Here is a 12,263-nt window from a genome sequence, read left to right as displayed (position 1 = left end):
CCGAGACGTGTGTGCGCCCTGGGCCCGGGGCCGGCGGAGTCAGCAGACCCCAGGGGCAGAGTTAGGAAATAATGCCTTGGGCACGCCAAGGGGGAAGGGGCGGGGGCTGGGGCTGTCAGAGCATCCTCTGGTGCGGTGCCACTGCAAAGCGTTTCCTCTCGTGCGGGACAACAGACACATCTGTGTTTCAGTCCTTGCCCTCAGTCTCTTGCATAGCCTGTTTGTATACAGACAGGCTATCTTGTTAGCATCTGGATGACATCAAAATCAAATTTTACCCTCTTCTATAATTTTATATGAAGTTGGCGAGAGGGTTTAATTATTTTCGCTATTAGAGGAGCCAAAGAAGTGAAAGAAATGTTAGTAGCTCTTTTGCCATTCTGCTAATAAGCTCTTTATTTTTCCTAGGGATCAATGAGCAAGGGCTCTACCGAATCGTTGGAGTAAACTCCAGAGTTCAAAAGCTGTTGAGTATATTAATGGGTGAGTATCTCCTCTGTTGTTGCAGGCAAGTAGATTGCGCTGCTTTGAAGTCTTGCCAGCCAAGAGCAGAGGCTCCTGTCGGGTCTCTAATCGTGGTGAATGTGCTCTTAGGGCCACGTGCTGGTAGAGGCCGGGAGGTCGCGGTCACCACGGGCAGGTTGCTAAGGTAGGACTCACGTAGGACGTTGCTTCCAAAGGGCTTCTGGTGCAGTCACTGGTGTCCTGCTCACATGCGCTACAAATTTTGGCAGCCTTCCCAAATGCAAACTAAAATCTTCAAAGAAATCGCTGAAAGGTTTTGTTTTTAATCTCGTACCTGCCACGTTGTTCCAGGAATATTTGAAACTATTTTCTCTCGTGTGTTGCATGCTGCCTGTGGCTCATCTTACCTTCCCCGGGACCTTCTTGTGCCTGTTTTAACGTGGTCTTGGCCAGACATTTCAAGCACGCGTTTCCCCCCTGCCCAAGGCATCGGGTCCTGCGGTTCTGGGGGATCGGGAGGGAAGGAGCCATTGGGTCACCCCACGGCAGAGCTTGGTGTTGGTGTCGTGGAGCTGCGTGGGTGCTGGCCCCGGGGTGCAGCCGTCCTGCCGCTGCCCAGCAGCCCTTGGAAACCTCTGCCCACCCCGAGACGATATGACAGCAAGAGAGAAGCTGCGGTGTTTGCTGCGAGTGCCGCTGTGCTCTGAACTGGTGTATGCATGGGCCGCGACTGCAACGTGCAGCAGCAGCGGCTCCGTTATGTTCCCGGGGCAGGTCTGGGACCACTGTGGTTGACTTGTGGAGCGGTTCCTTGGTGGTGGCATTGGGTTTCCGTCACCCATAGCCCTATGTTGGGTCACGCTTTTTGGTCTGTATTGGAGGATCCGTAGCCTGACTTCCAGCCCAGCTTCTGTGTCAGCTCTAGCCCATGCTTGAGCCGAAAGGACATGCGGGCTGTTCCCCTTTTTGGTCCTTTCCCTGCCACCCCAGGCCTTGGTCCCTCCAGCAGAACCTCCCCTGCTGCCCGTGCCCCTGTCCGTGCCCAGGCTGGTGCTGAGGTTGGCTGTGTGTGACACAACCATTTCACCCCCTGAACTAGCAGGTGGAATTTCCATCCCCCAGCTGCAGCCCTGTGGGAATCTGTCTGTCCAGGCACGCGTGAGACAGACATTGGAAGAACCGTGTTGAGAACACACACCCTTGGGCTGGAGCGGCAGCAGCTGCGCTCTGCCAGTCCCGGCTCATCCTTCTCAGACTTGGCAAAACCACGCACGAAATAGGTGTGATAATGAGGAAACAAATGCTTAATAGTTTGTTAGCACCCTTGTGAATGTGTTTGCTACTCCTGTGGGGAAATGAGCAACATTTGTGGTCTTCTTCCTCTTCCCATTCCCTTTTCATCATTCCTTTGTGATGTGATTTCCTTCTCCTTGCCTTCACAAGATGCCAGTGCTCCTTTCTCTGTGTATCTCTCCTTGCAAAAAGTTGTAATCTGTTGTGTTTCACTTTCAACATCTTTCCTTCTCCTCTTCCAACTCCCCGTTCTTTTCTCACCGTTAAGATGTTCACTGAGCAAAGCCCATGGTGGCTGTTAGAGTTGTCAGCATTAACCTATGCAAAATTGATAATCCAGGAATAATTAGGCAACAGAAGGGTAGGGCTCTAAATCAGAGGCTGACGCAAGGGGACCTCTCTGCACCAGCGTTGGGCTGGCATTTGGAAAGTTCGCTGCAGTCACAAGAGCTGGTGGCTGACTCTTTCTCTTTTATTAGCAGAAGTTTGGCACAGGTTCTGGGACATGTGAGTATGTCCTGCTAGCCACCCGAGTCCCGCAGATAAGCCAGGGCTGTGTCATGGCACACGCATTTGGCACTGTTGTGTTAGGGCATCGGTTAAAGAGCATTGCTGCCCACCGATAAAAATAGGCTGGGAACCGGGTGCCCCATGGTGCAGTGCATCTGAGGTGCCAGGTCCTGTGCCGGTGCTGTTTATGCCAGTGGGCATCACCTCGCGGGCTGGCAGAGCAACAGACCCTGTTTTCTTGTCACGAGTCGGCCTCGGGCTGTGTCAGCCCAGGTCGAGGTGCCGGGGCTGTGACAGATGGCAAACTTGCTGGGTTCGAGAATTCTCCTGAGCTGGGAGGGACCCAGAGCTTTGGACACCATCCAGGATCCGTTATCTCCTCTGACTGAAGCCACTCAGCTGTCGACCTCGTGTCTCATAATGCAGTGATATATTGTCGGTGGTTTTTCTTTATCCTGGCAATGTCTTTGTTGGTTGTCGGTGCTGGAAGCCCTGGTAGAGGCGAGTGCGTGCCGGGGGCCGCTTGGACAGCCGGTGGGTGCTGGAAGCGGGACCCTTTGGGGATCTCCTGTGCCATCAGTCACTGGGGTGTTTTGCAAACCCAGGACTTGGTATCTTTCTCCACCTCACAGGTGATTAAATCGTGTTTGATCCCAGCGTTCAGGCTGCCTGTGCAGTCAGTGTCAGAAGGAAACGTGCCCATTGCCAAAACCCCTGTTCTGGGCTCTGCCGTCCTGCGGCAGCGGCACCACTCTGCTCCAGCACTGGTGTTTGGATCCAACCCTCGTGAGCACAGGAGCGAAACTGCACTTACAACTTCAGGCTGCCCTTATATTTAGAAATGAATGCGGTCAGTGCTACTGACTCACATACAGTTTAAATGGCAAAAAGATTGAGTTTCCCCGAGCGGTGGCGGGTGTCGGTGACACTGCTGGGAGCCCTTTGGCGCGAGCGGGAGGTCGGCTCTGCATTGGCTTAGCATGGAGCAGCAGCCGGGCCGCGGCTGGTGCGGGGCTTGGGTTGGGCTGAACAGCCTGTCTTTGCCTAAGCCGGGCTGAGCGGGGAGGGCGCTGGTGACCCCCGCTCGTGGGAGGCAGGTCACCCGTGGCAGAGCAAACTGCCCTTCCCAGAATTCACCTTCACCACGCGCCATCAAAATGAGGACAGAACCCAACAAATAAACGAAGTTTTATCCGTCAGAGCTCCCATCAAGTGCTGCTTGTGGAAGCGCGTGTGCCCAGCACGGCAGCGGTGCCGGCAGATCCGCCGCCGGAGCTCAGCACTGAGATGAGCGGAGGGTCACAGCGTCTGATCTGCTCTTTTCTCCTTCCCAACGTGAGCTGCAAGGGCCGGGGAGTGGGGTCTCCTGCACCCCTTGCTGCTGGGACTCGCGCCCTGGGGCTGTTCTGGAGACCTCTGGAGCCCGGGCGCGGGTGAGCATTTGGGCTGGGTGGTGGGGCGGTGCCCAGGCAGTTCCCTTGCCGTGGAGAAATGAGTGAGGAATTGAAAGCAGCTGGGGCAGCAGCTTCCTCCATCCTCAGGAAGGAGATGTAGGTTCCTTGGAGGGGGTTTGGCGGTGGCCATGCGGGATGGGCCGTGCGGCTGCTGGGGACGGCTGCCTGGGGGACTGACCCGGCGTCACACATGGGTGTCCTGCTGCGGTTGTCACAGCTGTGAGTTTGGGGGTGCCCGATCGGCCCGGCTGTCCCCCCGCGGTGCTGTGCCATGGCCAGCCCTGCCCCATGACCCCTGTCCTGGCACCGGGCTCTGCGGGGACCCACACACGGAGATGAATGGGGTCCCCGTCCCCTCCGCTGCTGCTGCTCTGTGTCTCCAGGAACAAAACAACACAGCAGAACTATTTTTTGGGGAATGGATTCCTCCCACCCCAGAATTTCTATGTAGATCTTTTTTAAAAGCACGTTCTGATTTCTTCTGGATTTAGATTGGGAGTGCTACAGCTCCCTTTTCTTTCCTCAAATATCCACCGTATGAGGCTGGAAGCGATAATCCCTTTTGGTCTCACAGCCCGGGAGAGCCGGGAGTCGCTGTCCTATGTGGCATTTGTGACCACGCAGACCATGCCAACAGGACAGGGGTGATGTGCTGGCAGCTGGCGGTGCCACGGGCGAGCAAAGTGCCTTCTCCAGGGTCTGCTGGAACAGAAAGCTTGGGGAAGTTAATTTTCCCCTCCCTTTTCCCTCACCCTTTCACTTCAGCCTTTTCCATATGTGCTAGGAGACACTAGACTGGTAATTTGCAGCCATAAGCAACTTGCGGGTTAGCAGTGAGTTTGGCCTGTGGGTGCTTTGACGCGCCCCGTTTCCCAGTTCCACCGGTTGCTGTGGGAAGGTGTCCGGTGGGAGGTGGGCTCGGCGCGGCGCTGGCTGTGCCGCCGCTGCCTGGGCCACACGGGCCACGTCTGCGCTCGCCCAGCTGACCTTCTGCAGATTGGAAATGCGAAGGTCAAGGGGAACCGATTATCAGCTCCGAGCCTTTTCATGGGGCCGACTGTAGAACTTTGCCTAGTGTTCCGTGAATCTGCACGAGCTTCTCAAAAGGCAGCCAGTCTGGAGCTGTTTGGTCAACTTCAGTGAAGGCCTTGCCATTGAAAAGTTTTGGGTTTAGAAAGTTGGGGTTTTTTTTGGTTATTATTTATATTTGTGGGGGAGGTTCACTATGCCGAGCTTATCTTTAATCTATTAAAATTGCCTCCTTAAAAAGGTAGTGCAATCGGAAGTTGCCTTGGCGTTGCTGAGGAAGGATGGTGTTCATTGTGTGATTGCTGAGAGCGGTCCTTGTGTGAAAATGTCTTAAGCGTTTACTTTTTCAAGTGCTCCTCTTAATGTTTCTCTTTTTTTTTAATTAAACCCTTTGCCCTTGGGGAAAGCCTGGCTGTTACTCAGTGCATTATTTTAATTAGTTTTAAAATTACCCTCTGCTTACCTATTGCTTTAAAATTCACCAGCGCATTATACGTGTCTGTGAGAAGACAAGCACCCGCTGAGCTGAGTCGGTGGGACCAGATGGCGTCGGCAGCTGGATCTGGCGTCAGGCCCGGCCGCGGCAGCAGCGGGTGCTCTGCGCCGGCTCCGGCTCCGCGGGGCCGCTCGGCTCTGCCGCCGCCTGACCGGACCCGCAGCACGGCCCAGGGAGCTGGCAGCAGCATCCGCGTTGCGCTTCCAGGTCCTGCTCGGTGCCACCGAAGCCCTTTAGTTCCGTTTGTGCTGTGGAGCGGCTGAGAGATGCCAGGCAGAGTTAGCAAAGAGCGTTCATGAGACACCATCCGAACAGGAGAGAAACAAGGCGCTTATGTCTGCAAACGGGGCACGTTTGTGCGCATCTTCTCCCTCCTCCAGACGCCGCCCACGCGGTTCTGCCCACGCGGTTCTTCTCGCGCCTGCCCTGAGCAGCCGCCGGCGTTAGTCTTGGTGTCGGTGCCTCGGTGCGGTGCGTGAGGTATCCACGGCCGGGCCACTTAGTGCCGATCCGATGGCGGCTTTTGAGTCGAGTGGCTGAAACATCAGCAAAGATGAAAGACAAAAAAGAGATGTCACGTGCGTTGGTGTCTGCCGGGGCAGGAGGGCCGGTGGCAGCGGTCACCGAGGAGCCCCTGTGGCAGCGGGTCCCGGGGTGGGGGTGCCCGAGATGGGACGGGTCGCTGCTTCCTGAGGCTGTTTTATTGTCAAAGCATTTCACAGAAATCACTGAAATAGCACCTTATTGATCTGGGTACGGAGCTTTGTGCAAACAAGCCTGGCTCCCGGGCGGGCGTTGGTGGTTTGCAGGGAGCAGCAGAGCCCGGTTTGCAGGCGGATGGTTCAGATCCACCTTGGGAAGGAACGAGCTGATCGTCCGAAGCCTCCTATTTACATCATCCGGAACAGCTGTGCCATTTTTTTCATTTCTTTAAAGGAGTTTTTAAAAGGAAAGATAGGAGGGGAAAAATGCAGAAAGGAAGGGAAGGCCCCAGAGGAGATGGAGAAACTATGCTGCAGTAGTCAACAACAGAAACAGAGGCGCTTCGCTCCAGCATTTGAAAATCAAACCAGGGGTACTCGGGAGGCCCTGTGGCTCCAGACGCTCCCATTGCACAGAGCTGGAGACCAGAGGGTTGGAGAGCAGCTCCGCGGTTCGGTGTCGTGACCCTCGGGCAGAGCTGGGGTGCGGGGTACGGGCTGGCGGGGCCGGGTGCCGAACCCCTGCGGCACGAGCACCGAAAGCGCGGGCCACTGCATTTCCCCAGGCACGCTGGCGTCGCGGCTGTGCGGTGCCGGGCTGGAAGCGCGGTGCCATGCAGAGGTGCTGAGCTGGTCCTGGCCAGCTGCTCTGCTGGGTGGCTGCTTATGCTGCTGGTTGGGAAGGGCTGGCTGAGCCCATGTGTGGCACCGCGCTGGTGGGGCCTCGCTGCGCTGGGGTGGCAGTTTGGCCAGTATTCCAGGAGCCATCCTGCTGCCCGGCTCCAGGAGAGCGTCCTGTGGCCTCGGGATGCTCCGACCCATGAAGTAACAGGAGCTTTCCCGTCCCAGCGTCAGCTGGAGGACGGTGCTCAGTGGCACGTTCACAGAGCGGTGAGCTGAGCGAGGGTCCCCGTGCCAGGCGCTGCACCCTCGCAGCAGGTTGGGCCATCTCCAGGGCCTTTTCCACACCTTGGGTGGCAGAACAAGCCACCTCCTGTCCCCCTGCACAGCTGGGGAGGACTCCTGCCTCTGCCAGCCCCCGTCCTGCTCCACAGGCCGAGCCACCGCTGCTGCCGTCGCTCCTGCTCACTCTGCTGGGTCCTGGGGGTCTCTGTTCGTCTGGGTCCAGGTGGTGGCTGTGCCCTGTCTGAACAGCACTGTGTCCTGCACCCCGTGTAATGTCACGCTTTAATGTCACACAAACTGCCCGTCTCATTGCTCGTGATCAATGTTTTTCTTTTTCTTGTCCTGTGCGAGTGTGGCCCGTCCCGTGTAACGAGCGGCTTCCCTGCAAAAGTGTCGCTTGTGGCACCGGGCTGGGGAACAGCAAATAGAATGAGGTGTGACCGTCTTCCCACCCAGCTGAACTGGTGAGTCGGTGTGAGCTGGTATGATCTTCGCTTGCCTTCACTTTTTTCTTGTCTGTCTTTTTCCTTAGATCCCAAAACAGCCACAGAAACAGAGACAGAGATCTGCGCAGAGTGGGAGATAAAGACCATTACTAGTGCACTGAAAACCTACCTGAGGTAAGGGAGAAAAGCCTCATCTGCTGTGGGGCTTGGGGGTGCACTGGAGGATGGTGTGGGGCGCTACCGCCTGGTATCGCAGATCCTTAACAACAGCGCTTCGATAAACAAAGAAGAAACTGCTCTTCAAGAATTTATTCTGGCTTCTCCCTTGACCCCCCAGCGTGTTTGAGTGGGGCTCAGGGAATACAATCAGCTCTCTGAAAGATGCTGATCATACAAAGATGATTTTAAAAGCTCATTCTTGGGTACCCTGCTGTGATTTAAGCTCTTCCCTAAGCTTTTCACCATGGGCTCCGCCTAACGAGTGTGTGGCAGAGGTGAGCTGGCTCCTCCGCGGGCCGTGGCTGCGGTGCTTTTCCAGAACCGGGTGCTGAGCTTTATCGTACTGATAATTTCTGGGTGCGAGTTAATGCCGTTATCATCGTGGGTTATCTTCCCAGCGGGTTGCTTTGTTGGCAGCAGGCAGCATCTCGTTATCCACAACATGCTCCTACCTGTCGCGACTGCAGCTTCTTGCTCGCTGTTGCTGTTCTGTGCGTTGGGTTTTATTTGAGAGAGAGGGAGAGAAGCTAAATCCAATTAGGGTGATAAGTATAATTAGCTTGGTGGATCCCAGCCTAGAAAATCACAAAACACTATATAATTTTGCATGGTTGGCACCCTTTGCTCCAGACTTTGAACTGTTTGCAGAACGTCAGCAGCTCCAAGATATCCCGTGGAAGGGATGTGGAAATGGGGGGAGGGAATTGGGAGTTTAATGGGAACGGTAGTTGTTAAAGTTTTATGAGTAGGCTTGTTTCGCTTTTAAATTTATTTTTAAACTTCCTTGGAAATCATGAGCTCACTAAAGTACCGAAACTCCGTGTTACTGAAGGAATTCTAAAATTGAAAATGAATTTAGTGTGGGGCAGAAAAGGGAGAAAGAATAAATCGAAGGTGCTTCAATAGATCCTGTTCCTTCTGATGCGGGGAACTAATTAGAGTTGCTATTGCTTAATTCTGTGCTTTTAAAAATGGAGCTGAACTTATGGTAAGGGCAAAGCTTTATTCCTGTGGATTGTGTTACTCAGATGCCTGTTGTGCGTGTTACCTTTTCATCTTCCAGAATGCTCCCGGGGCCGCTCATGATGTACCAGTTTCAAAGGAGCTTCATCAAAGCAGCAAGTGAGTTTGTTGATGTTTAGGGCACCGGTCTGAACGGGGAGTGTGATTTGGAAGCAGCTGAGCGCAACCTCTGCCCTGCTGCTTCCCGCCAACCTCCTTCTCTATTAAGTCCCAGAAAGCAGAACGAGAGCGGGAGACGAGGGGCACGTTGTGCTTTGGGGCTCGCGGATGAAAGGGCAGCGCAGGCGGTGCAGGGCGAGCTCAGGGCTGGGGCCGGCGCCGCTGCTGCCACCGCTCCCTCGGATTTTGACATGCCCTGCCCAGGCAGGGAGGCCGTTGTTCAAACACCGCCTGCGGTGGCCGGTGTGAGCAGCTGTGGCTCAGGTGTGTGTGCCGCAGTCCTTTGGCTGCCCTGGCAGGTTTGCTCTGCGGGGCAGCCGTGCAGCCCGGGCACCCGCGCCTGGACCAGGGAGTGCTGTGGGCTGTGGCCACATCAGTGGTGGCTTCTTGAGTGGCTGCTGATTAGGCTGTTGGGTCATGTCACTTGGGGACCCGACCAGCCTGTCGAGGAGCAGACGCTGAGCACGTCTGGTGCTTGGGGACACTTTGGGTGGGAACGGGCTGATGGTTCCCCTTACTGAAGTGAGAGAAGCGCTGTCACAGCTGTGTCTGCACGGCTGGTGTCTGCCCTCAGCTCACTGCTTCAGCCCCTTGGGTTCTTCCTTTGGGAACCAGCAGGTTGGAGCTGGTGGCAGCAGAAGGGCTGGGGGTGGCTTGGGGCAGGAGCGGGAGCCTTGGGTCCCTGCGGTGTCTGTTGGTGTTAGTGTTCAAGCCTGCATGTCTCTTCCTATAATACTCCCCCCCCCGATGCAGAAATAAACAATCTCTTATTTCCACTGCAGAACTGGAGAATCAGGAGTCGAGGGTGTCAGAGATCCACAGCCTCGTTCATCGGCTCCCGGAGAAAAACAGGCAGATGCTGCAGTTGCTCATGAACCACTTGGCAAAGTACGTTTGTGACTGAGATGTTTTTCTCTCCTTTTTCCACTTCCTCTGAAAGTTAATAGTGGTAGAAAAGTTTCCCTGTGTGTGTGCAGTGTTGAGTCATATCTGGCTGGCAAATAACTGGAAACCTGGGTGTGAGTGAAACGAGGGCTGGCAGACGGAGCGGGGCACGAGGGACGGGGGGACTGTCCCCGCTGTCCCCTGTCCCCGCTGTCCCCTGTCCCCGCTGTCCCCCGCCCCAGCCTCAAGGCAGCAGGAGGGTCCCAGTCGCTGCTGGGAACATGGCCCAGCTTTTAATGGCGTGGCAATGGGGTTTCCCTGCCTGGAAGACAGAGCGGAGGTTAAGCTCCTCGCTGGGTTTCAGATCAAGCCTAGTATTAAAGGCCTAAAAGCTATTTCTTGGCTACAATGGAAGACGATTCTCAGGCATATTTTCTGCCTTTATGCAACCTGATTAATCAGTACTTCTTGGTCACCTTGAAACTTTTCAAGGGCATAGGAATAGAATTTTTTTGCTTTCAGTGATAGAGCTGACCTGTAATTTCCCATCTTCTTCCTGCTCCTGCAGGTTCCCATGGAAACCTTGATTAGTGTTTAAGAAATGAAAGCATGGCGGGTGTTGTGGCGGGCTGGGGGCTGCGGGGTCGCGCCTGCCCTCGCTGTTCACACCGGGGCCGCGTGAGCAGGAGGGGTCGGACGGATCGGAAACCTGGGGAATGAGTTAATCGGCAGAAGCGTTTGGCAGAAGGGCTGGGAGGACTTGAAGTTATCTGTTTAAGAGAGAAAATAACAAGTGATACTTGAAATAGGCTTAAAAATGACTCCAGATGCTTTCTTATGGCAAGGGTCTGTATGTGTTCCGTGGACTCCCTGTCAAGGCTGTTAAAAAAACAGAGAGCTGGTTTGGATCTCGGTTTCAAGACCTTCTTTCTGTGTTTACAGGCTCAAGCCAAGGGCCAGGCGGTTCCAGGTACTCCTATCGGCCAAATATGTGCAAAGAATCTCATAACTGCTTAAGTGCTTTTCATTTATAGGAAAACCCGGTGGTGTTTGAGTGAGAGACGTGGAGAGGGGAGGCAGATAATACAATGGGTTTCATGCTGCTTTAGTAGGGAAGGAAGTAAAACAAAACACAAACAATGAGCATAGTGGTGTGTGCTATATTGGGAAGAGAAACAGCTCATAGTGGTTATTTAATAGGGAAAAAATTATCTCGGAGAAAGGCAGGAAGCTGAGGAGAGAGCGCCTGCCCTGCTGAGCCGCCGGCCCCGCGCTGCTGGGGGATCCCGGCCGCGGGGTCCTGGGCTCCGGCAGCCCCGGTGGGTCCTGCAGCCCCGGTGGGTCCTGCAGCCCCGCAGCTCTGCTGCTGCAGCCAGCGCCGCGGCTCGGCCCGGGGAGCCTGCGCCGGTCCCTTCCAACCAAACTATTCTGTGGTTCTATGACCACAAAGCCGGGTTAAAGACTCGGTGGTGCAGCAGAGCTTTCCGTCTGCAGCAGATGTTTGCAGGGAGGGGGGGGTGCAGCAGGGCCGGCCCGGGGTGGGCTGTGCGGGGGCTGCTCCGCGCGGGGTGTGGGTGCTGCCCCGTCGCTGCGGGGGCAGCCGGCACCCGGGCACCCGTCCCCAAACCAAAGCGCATTTCCTGGCGCTGCGGCGCGGTGCTCCTCGCAGGGGATTGCCTCCTCTGCCTGGTTTTTCAGTTATATATAAATAATCGAGATTTGCATTTTTATCAGATGAGCTAAAAGCTTTTTCTCACAGTTTTACTGTGGAAATCTCTCATGCTCAAAGCAGAAAAGAGAGAATGAGAGTCTGTCCCACGTTGTCTTGTATCTCTGGTTCTTTTGGTTCGTGTTTGTTCTTGCCTACTGAAACGGGACTCAGGGCTCCTGGTGTGCTGTGGGGCTGAGGTTAATGACGGCAATAAAGCCGTGCTAGCACCGCTGATACATTAAAAACTGGCAATTAGCACAAATATCAGCGGGGATAAGTGCCTGGGAGGGCTGGGCAGCACCCTCCCGTGCAGCCGGGGGAGGTGCCGTGGGTGTCCGTGGGGCTGGGGGCTCCCCACAATCCACCATGGGGCCAGAGGGGGTCCTGGGCATGTCCCTGCGTGGGGGGACAGGGGCTGGGGGAGAACAGGCCGCGGGGGCAGGCACGGGCAGGGCGGAGGGAGGGGAGCCTATAAATAGACATTGAATTTGATTTCTGCCCCTCACTGTATCTCTGAGCCTATTTGCGCTGCCTCCTAGCTCGTGTTCAGGCGTCCAGGCAATTATCCGCTGTGAAATACCGAGTGTGAGCAATCCCCGTCCGCTCCCTTCATCGGGAGCGTAATGCTGCGAATTTCCTCCTCTGCAGACCCCAGTTCCAGTGAAACTCGCTATTACGATATTATTCTTTGACCCATGAGTAGGTGAAACCTTTAATTTCCCTTCCTGGGACGTGTTCACGTTGTCAGGAGTCCTGTGATAAACCCAGTCGTGATTTACTGTTCCGGAAAGAGGAGATCTCTTTGTTCTGGTTTTTTTCCCAGCGGATCTCTGCAGGAAAGCCTGAACACCCCAGTCCGGCCGTCCCCGTAGCGCCGTGCCTGCCCCTGCTGGTCCAACGGGCGCAGCTGAGGGTGCTGCGGCTCAGGTTAGGGAGGCTCTGGATGGTCTTCAGAATCGCCTGGTT

At 55.4% G+C, this 12,263-nt stretch overlaps 1 protein-coding gene across 2 annotated transcripts in view; it reads left to right on the top strand.

Annotated features, from left to right (window-relative positions):
- Window positions 1-12,263, top strand: part of ARHGAP26 (Rho GTPase activating protein 26) — a 128,270-nt gene that overhangs the window by 61,461 nt on the left and 54,546 nt on the right. For both annotated transcript variants that reach the window (XM_080353170.1, XM_080353169.1), the window contains 4 exons: window positions 409-483; window positions 7,387-7,474; window positions 8,583-8,641; window positions 9,484-9,589. In XM_080353170.1, the coding sequence (XP_080209296.1) occupies window positions 409-483; window positions 7,387-7,474; window positions 8,583-8,641; window positions 9,484-9,589 (328 nt within the window). The remainder of the gene's footprint in view (window positions 1-408; window positions 484-7,386; window positions 7,475-8,582; window positions 8,642-9,483; window positions 9,590-12,263) is intronic.

Source organism: Nesoenas mayeri (assembly GCF_963082525.1).
Source record: "Nesoenas mayeri genome assembly, chromosome: 14".
Classification (NCBI taxonomy): domain Eukaryota; kingdom Metazoa; phylum Chordata; class Aves; order Columbiformes; family Columbidae; genus Nesoenas; species Nesoenas mayeri.
The sequence above is the reverse complement of the archived record's forward strand: the minus strand, read 5'-3'. Positions and strand labels throughout refer to the sequence as shown.